At 57.5% G+C, this 7944-nt stretch overlaps 1 protein-coding gene across 1 annotated transcript in view; it reads right to left on the reverse strand.

Moving 5' to 3' along the window:
• TTI1 (TELO2 interacting protein 1) overlaps positions 1–7943 on the reverse strand; it is a gene marked incomplete at its 5' end in the record, with an annotated part of 11543 nt that extends 3600 nt beyond the window's left edge. The window contains 6 exons of the mRNA XM_026862357.1: positions 839–926; positions 1640–1844; positions 3186–3326; positions 4130–4278; positions 5066–5245; positions 5654–7943. Coding sequence (XP_026718158.1) covers positions 839–926; positions 1640–1844; positions 3186–3326; positions 4130–4278; positions 5066–5245; positions 5654–7943 — 3053 coding nt within the window. The remainder of the gene's footprint in view (positions 1–838; positions 927–1639; positions 1845–3185; positions 3327–4129; positions 4279–5065; positions 5246–5653) is intronic.
• Between the last annotated feature and the right edge of the window lies 1 nt (position 7944).

Raw genomic sequence — 7944 nt, forward strand, 5'->3', positions numbered from 1 at the left:
CCCCCCGCCGCAGCCCCGGGGCCAGGCCGGCCGCACAGGGCGGGGGGCTCGCAGCCGTCCTGGGGCAGAGGCTCACAGCCCGCGGGAAGGGAGAGGCGGGCTCCTCCCGCCCGCTGACATCTCCGGCCTGGTTTCCAGGTGACACCGTATGACAACAGCGATTTCTTATCCTGACAGCAGGAACATGCTGAGCAGGATTTCGAACACCGAGCAGCAACCTGTGTCTGTCAACACTTCACAGAGCTGATGCGTGTTCACCTAAACTGTTTGTGCTCTTTTAACCTCCCCCAGGCTTCTCAGAGCAAGACGGGTGCCAAGACTGACAGCTTCCCAAACAAAGCCTGGTCCGCCCGGCAGGGCCTGGCTTGGTGCGATGACAGGAGCCCAGGGAAAAGGGAAGGAGGACAGAAGTAAATCCCCCAGCCCGCGGGAGGTACGAAGGGATAAAATACATGGGAACGTCTGGCACATCCTCTTGCACAGCTGTCAGCCCCTCTGCACTTTCATGCCACCAGCAGGCTGAGAGCCCCAAGTATTTTAGCACAGGCAGTGGTTGGAAAAAAGCACGGGGCACATCGTCCCCCTCTGCCTCCAAAGGCAGCATGAGGCAATCTGAAAGTCAACTGTGACTGTGGGCCAGGACCCTCTCTAGCTCGTTTTGGGTAGCAAATGATGCTTCACCAGAGAAAGGGGTTAACTTCCACGAGAGATCCTGCTCTGCAGGACTCAAACTTGCCAGAGGGAGGAATGGGAAAGGTGCCGAAGGAAAGGGGTTGCCATGCTCCCTCCATCCCACGTTATTTGTACACCTGACACATCTGCATTCAAGAGAAGTTACCTCTGGGCAGCTTCCTGCAATTTCACGGGTTGCTTGGCACTGAGGTAGATCAGGCAGGCATCTGCCACCTTATTCAGGTCACTCTCACCTGCAGAAATGGAACAGAAAAGGAGGGTAGGAGGTAACTTACTCAGCGGCTGCTGCCTAACAGAATCAGTTCTAAATTGGCAGCCAGAGGCTTCTGAGCCTTTGAACTGCCTGACCCAGAGCTCTTCCGACCTCACCTCGCTGCAAAGCTAGGAAAGCAATCAAGGGCATTGGGAGAGGAAAAGAGCAACTAGCCAGCAAACCCTCTCCCTCATCAAAGTCAGCTCCAGAAGCTTAACCCAGTAGAATTTCTGAGCGCTTCATTCAGTAGAACAATGTGACGTGCTGCATTTAAAGGGTGACCCAGAGAGACACCCCAAAATGGAACCAGTGAAGTTAACCAGAAGTCTCATCTGGGCTCCAGTTCTTCAGTTAATTAAGAACAAAGCATGGCCCAACAGGCCTAGCTGCACCCCCTGTGTACCCACTTCTCATGCACAGGGCAGATGAGCTGCCAGGTGTGGGAAGGGGCTGGGCATCTTCTCTCCCATTTGTCTCCCGGGGAGTAAAAAGTGAACGGCCCCTCTTTAGAGCTCTCGGAGAGAAGAGACTAAGGCCCAGCAGGACCCAAGTGGGACGAGGCTGGAGAGGATCAGGAAATCAGTCCCAAGGGGCAGCAGAAGGGTGAGGAGCAAGCGCAGGCCTGGTCAGTTGAAACGAAAGGAGAAGAGGGAAATCTGCCCGAGGCTTCACGCAGCCTGGGCCAGTACTCACCCATGTCCAGCTCCTCGCAGAGAGAACCCAGCCCCTGCAGCACAGCCAGCTGCAGCTTGAAGGCGAGCGTGTGGCTGTAGACGGGCCCGGCCCTGGCGCTGGTGGGGGCCTGGCTGAGCAGGGAGCGCGTCAGCTGCGGCAGCACGTCCCTGCAGAACCTCTGCCGCAGGAAGTCCCCGCACCTCTGGGCCAGCGTACACAGCACCTAGGGCACACGCGGCACTTACTGCAGGGCGAGCGCACCACGGGGCTGCAAGGGGCTCGGCAGCCCCACCAGCCTGGGGGATAAGGCTCTGCCCTCCTTTGATGGGTTTTTTTATGCAGGTGGGAGCGACGTGACCGCACCTGCCGCAGCTTCCCCACCGAGCGGCCGAGGGCCCCGCACCCTGCACGCCGGTTTCACCTCTCCTGCCAGCCCCGGAAAGGTAAGAGGAGCTTCTGAGCTCATACTCAGAACGGCTGGAGGAGCCTCTGACGGAAAATGCCATTAAAATATAAATCACCTTTGTGGGGGACACTGTCCGTCTCTACAAGCACGCCAGCAAACAGAAAGGCCGGTCAGCTACAGCACAGGGCACCCGGCACTACCGGTGTGTGCCCGGGAGAAAAACCACAACGGCCTTAAATACACCTAAAACCAAAGGGGGATCCCTGGGGCTGAAGCCCTGTTCTCTCTGCGACCTTCCCTCAGGGCGCGGCTCGCTGTGCAGGGCAGAGACGCCTGTTATGTTGGTGTACACTGACGCTGCAGCTCCCGGCCCCAGATTCAGGAAGGCAGGACCAGGGGACTGCTCATACCAATCCCCCAACTCAGCGCTAATTGCAACAACCCCTTGAACTTTTCATGAGTTAATTAGTTTTGTGTGGCAATCTCTCCCTTCTTTTAGGGCAGGCAGGTGTGAGGCGTGGCTACTCTGAAACTCTAGCGTGTGGCTGCTTCAGTTTGGGGAATCACAACTCCTTTTATTCACACTGCAGGATTCCAAACTGAATCTTGTTCCGCACAGCAGTGGAAGCCCCGTGAAACCCTGGGGCTGGCAACCTCTGGAAACACGCTTTGTTGCCCAACCTGTGAGTCGGGAAGAGGCCGCAGCTGACGTGGTCGGGAGCTCTCTTAATAACGTTATTACGAGACTTAAGTCTTTGCTTTACCTCTCCCCTCCCTGCTGACGCCGCGGTGGTGAAACAATCCCTCCTCTTCAGTCTCAGGCTTCCAAAGGGGAGTGCTGAGACTGTGGCCCCAGCAAGGGCAAGCTGCACTCTGCAGTGCTTCTGACAGCTGCTTAGGCCGTGAAAGAACTGTTTCCTCCTTCCCTGCACCAACCACTAACCCCTGCTCCCCAGGAAGGGCGACAAGGTTTTATCTCTGGACAAGCTGCAGTGGGAGTGGTCCAAGCCCACTGCCTGCAGGGTGGTGACCCCGTGTTCCGAACCATGCTTACAAATCCCCCCCAAGCTGAGTGCCTCTCCCCCGGGCCACAGCAATGCCCCCACTTGCCTTCTAAGCGCCAGCTTGAAGGCTGCTGGCAGAGACTCGCTGCTGTACCTTGAAGGCCCTGAGCACTGCCAGAGGGTCATCGCTCGTCAGGCGGGGGACGAGAGCTGGCCAGGCGCGGTGGGCCAGGGGAAGCAGGTGGTTTCCGTGGGGATGCAGCACAGTCACGCAGAGCTCCAGCACGTCCAGGACCTGGGCAGGAGGGGCAGGAACAGACATTCAGAGGGGTGCAGCACCAGGCGGTCAGGGGGGTCCCCAGGGTCACGCCGGGGAGCCAGGAGAAAGGAGGGTTTAGTGCAGAAGGGTTTGGTTTTACCTCAGCGTGACCTGGGAGAACCGGGCAGAGCACAGGCCTGCTCGCAAAGGGACGAGTAGCACAGTGACAAAACTTGTGCTGGGCTGGAAACAGGGCATGGCTCCTGCCTGACCCTGCAGGCTGGGCTGCACACCAGGACCCCACCAGTCCTGTGGCAGCAGGATCACCTGGGAGGGCTGGGGCCTCTGTGCTAAGAATCTGGGTTATGCCTCACTGCTGCATTTTCTGTCTTGCTTTGCAGTTTAAAAGGAGGCCACCTTCAAAGGATTTTCATAATTAAAGAAAACCCAGGCTTCTAGCCCTGCTTATCATCACCCCAGCAACTTCAAAAATGTTCATCAGCCTGTGTGCTACCATCTGGGGAAGGGGGATGGGAGACCTCGATGGCAGAAAGATGCTTCTGCTTCCTCCACCAAAGGCCGAGGCACAAGACTTGACTGTCAGGAGCATCCATCTTAAGCCCCCCTTAAGATTCAGCTCAGCCCAGCTGCCAGTGCTAAACCAGATTACTCCAGAAGCGCATCCCCCCTCCCCTGCCACACCCGGCGTGTCCCTCCCGGTGAGCAGAGGCAGCGCCCAGCTCCTCACGGCAGGAAGGCCAGTGCCCACCGTGCCGTGCTGCCGGGCTACCAGCCCCCTCCGCGGGGGCCACCTCTCCCCAGGCCCCGTGGCTACTGACCCTCAGGCGCACGCGGAGGCGCCCATCGGACAGCAGGTGGATGCATCTCTCCATCACCTCCTTGGCCAGCTGAGCGTGGCTGGGCAGCAGGGCTTCTCCCCCCGTGTCAGAGTGGGTTTGCTCCGGTTTAGCAGGAGGGGGAACCTCATCTGGAAGACAAAACCGTTACTGAAGCCGTGAACATGAGCTGAAGTTCTGGGAGATCACAATACCCACCCATAGCTGCTCTGCTAATTCCTGAGCGAGGCCTTTGGCGTTTTTTAACATATTTAGATAGAGTCGAGTCTATGCTTGAGTTATGTGAGTTAAGTGTCGGCTTCAGTTAAGAGTGTGGGACTAGGGAAGGTTTGCTTTCTTTACTGGACAATGCAGTTGGTCTGACATTTGCAGTTTCTCCTCACCATGGACTTATTTCCCATTGATTTTTATTAAAAATGAAAAGCCTGGGTATTTAAAGATGAACTATTTAAAGGTCAGGATTGCAGCATAGCCCAGTAAAGACTAAAAAGTTTCCTATATGAATGTCTGCGGGGCCTACCGGGGCCAAGTGAGACAGGAGTGGTGGCATCATTAGCCAGGAGAAAATGGTACAGGGAGGGTGAGAGAGATGCAGTAGGATCCTGGAAAGAGGAAACTTTGGGTCCTGAACCCAAATAACCTGTTATGAAGTAAGGGAAAACATAAGTGTGCTTGTGTCTCAGAGCCAGACAAGCCTCGGCCTGTGAACGCCACTCCCCGCCTCGGCACAGAACTAAGCCAGAAACCCCAGCAGCACCTTCCATGAGATAAGCTCAGCTCAAAGCCAGCCTGGGACGGTCTGGAGCAAGCGTGACTCCGGCCTGGTCCCATGTCCCTCGTCTGGCAAGAGGAAACCTCAGAGGTCACTGTCCTTCTCGAAGCCGAACACGCTCTCCCCCATCCGCACGCGGTACTGACCTGCCTCCTCAGCCCCTGCGTCAGGCAGATCGCCCTCTGCGATCTGCTTCTGCCTGACGTAGTCACGGAAGAATTGTTCCACCTCCTGCCGTGTCACCACCTGGAGCCCCTGGGACGAGGCCCCGCGCAGCCGCTCGCCCGTCTGCTCCTCTCCACCGCGGGAGGATCCGAACCACTGCGCTGCAAGAGAGGCACAGACACGTCACCGTGCGGGCACGAGCCCCCGGCAAGGCACCACGGAGTCCCTGGGACAAACGTGACAACCAAGTCTCACGGGAGAGAACTACAGTGCCAGGCACCTGCAGTCACATCACTGCGACCTCCCCATTTATGGGAGCAGCAAATCCACCCCTTCCCAACCATGAAGGGCCACGTTCCTGCAAGTCCGCAGGCCAAATGGAAACCAGTTGTGGAGAGGGGAAGCTACTGGTGATCTTTGCTTCAGAGCTGGCCCACCATGCAGGGCGGAGCTGCCGTCACGCTGCAGTACCTCGGGTACTTGCAGTCTGCCCCGGCCAGTCGGAAGGTCAAGGACAAGTACCCTGTTACAGCAGGGCTGACCGACGCAAAGTCAAATCATGGAGATACCTAAAGCTGCCATGACAGAGTGGAGGACCCCGAGGAAAGTGGAGGCCTGGGTACTGTGAGACTGATCTAGTGCAGACAGGACGTCCTGGATCACATCTTCGACCAGTGGCAGCAAGCTGGCGTCGGAATGTCTCAGCATAGTGTCCAGGACCTGGGCAGCGCGGGGCTGATGTGCCAGTTGGCGCAAGTTCAGGGAAATCCCATTCACCAGATAGTCAGAATTCTCATTAATCAAACACTGCAAGGAGTCGTAACTGCAGGCCTCGCATATGTCTCCCAGTGTCCCCAGTGCCGTCTCGCTGATGAGCAGAGTCTTGTCACCAGCCTTTTCCAACACTGGGTAGAGAGCTGACAGCAGCAGCAGCCGGAACTCCTTCCCGAGGACAGCAGCGAAGCAGCCAACGCCTTCCAGCTGGATGCAGATCTGCCAGATGTTGCTGTTCAGGGCGCGGGTCGTTACGTGGGGCTCCGGGGACGGAAGGAGAACGCTCCCGCACGCACCTCCCGGACGGGCAGCGAGCCCTGGACGCTGCACAGGTTGCTCCTGGGGGATGTCTTCTGTATCGATGCTGGTGATCAAGTACCAGTTGGCCTGGTCTGTGTACTCGTCGAGAATGGACACTATGGACCCTCTGAGATCATCCACGGCCGGAGGAACTTCCCTTTCCTGAAGAACATCCACTCCCACCCCGGCAGCTCCGGCAACCAGCTCGTTGAGGACCATCGCCGCCTGCTTCCGGTACGCGCCGGACTCGCCGTACAGCCCCATGAAATGATCCACGAGCAGATAGAGGTTCCCATAGTAGCCAAGAACACGACAGATTTGCTGAAGGAGCTGGAAAACTCTCTCCTCCGTGAAGAAGCGGAAGTATTTCTTCTGAGCTCGGCCTTTCTGCAGGCCGCACTGCAGGGACCCCGAGGGCTGGCAGGCGCCCTGGCAGCCCCAGCGCCTGTCTTCCACCACCTTCACGTCTGCCACGTCCAGCTCCAGGACCTGCATCAGCGCCTTGGACAGACGCTGGAGGTGGGACACGGAGTTGAGGACGAGGTTAATCTTGGGGCCCAGCAGTTTCAGGTAGCCAAGCAACACACTCAGCGTGGAAACCTTGCCCGCGTCGTCCTGAGAGTTCATCAGGCGAGGGAGAGCCGTGGCAAGGGAGTGGAGGTTCTCAGAGAGGACGTCGGCGAGAGCCCTGTTCTGTGCCACGATCCTCTGCTCCGCTATGCCCTGCAGGACCTCCTTACACCTGCTCTGGACTTCGCTGCTTTCATCGTTCACCAGCCCAACCGCGGCCTTTAAAAGGTGACTGAAGGAGGCCACCAGTGCCCGGCCACAGCTCCTCAGTAAGTGGTGGACCAGTTCTACCACCTCCAGTCTCACTTTCCAGTGGGGGTGACCTGAAGAAAATTCAACTATTTTATGCAGGAGGAGAGAGAGTTTTTCAGCAGTACTCTTACTCCAGTCAGGCCCTCTATGGACCATTAGTTCTGATATCCTGCTTTGTTCCACTGGCAGCTTTTCTTTATTCTTTGGGATTCTGGCTAGCTGTGCATCAGCCATTACGAAGCCAACAGTCAGATAAAAGAGTCTGATGGCAGAAACAGTGGTTTTATGACCTTGTTTGATGTCTCCAGTAATAACCCGAGACAGTGTAATGGAAATCCCAGGCAGAAAGGAAGCAAACAAATCCCCACACTGCTGTGCCTCGTCTTCATGTAGGTGTCGGTGCTCCTGGCAGTCACACTGCAGAACTAGGACCTGTAAGCACTTCAAAGCAGAGATCTTAATTTGCTTTGCTTTTTCTTGCTCTGCTAGGCCCAGAAGCAAAGATACAGCAAATCCTAAGAGAGGAAGGGTGGAAGGTTGATACAGAGACAAGATAACATCCCCGTAAGCTGAATGCATCAGGGTGTGGAGTGCCTGGATCACAGCCAGCTTCAGCTCCTCTGACAGCCAGGCGGGTTTGCTGGAGCTGGAAGGGGGGGAGAGGCACGTGCAGAGCTCGGAAAACAGCTCCTGCAGGAGCTCCGGCTTCTTCACGCGCGTTGCTGCCAGGACGGAGGAGATGCACTGCACCACGCTCTGCACCAGCCGCTCCTGCTTGGGCCCCGGCACCTTCAGGGCGAAGCGCAGGGGGAAGAGGACGTACTCCTGCAGGTCCTGCAGGGCCGGGGCGCTGACGCCTGCCAGGCGGGCCCGCAGGCGCGCCACGTTCTCCAGGCTCTGCGCCCTCGTCAGCTGCACGCAGACGGGCCGCAGGGCCCCGAAGGCCTCCTGGGGGGTGTCGAAG

This window comes from Athene cunicularia, assembly GCF_003259725.1.
Source record: "Athene cunicularia isolate RWA chromosome 20 unlocalized genomic scaffold, athCun1 chr20_part2, whole genome shotgun sequence".
Classification (NCBI taxonomy): domain Eukaryota; kingdom Metazoa; phylum Chordata; class Aves; order Strigiformes; family Strigidae; genus Athene; species Athene cunicularia.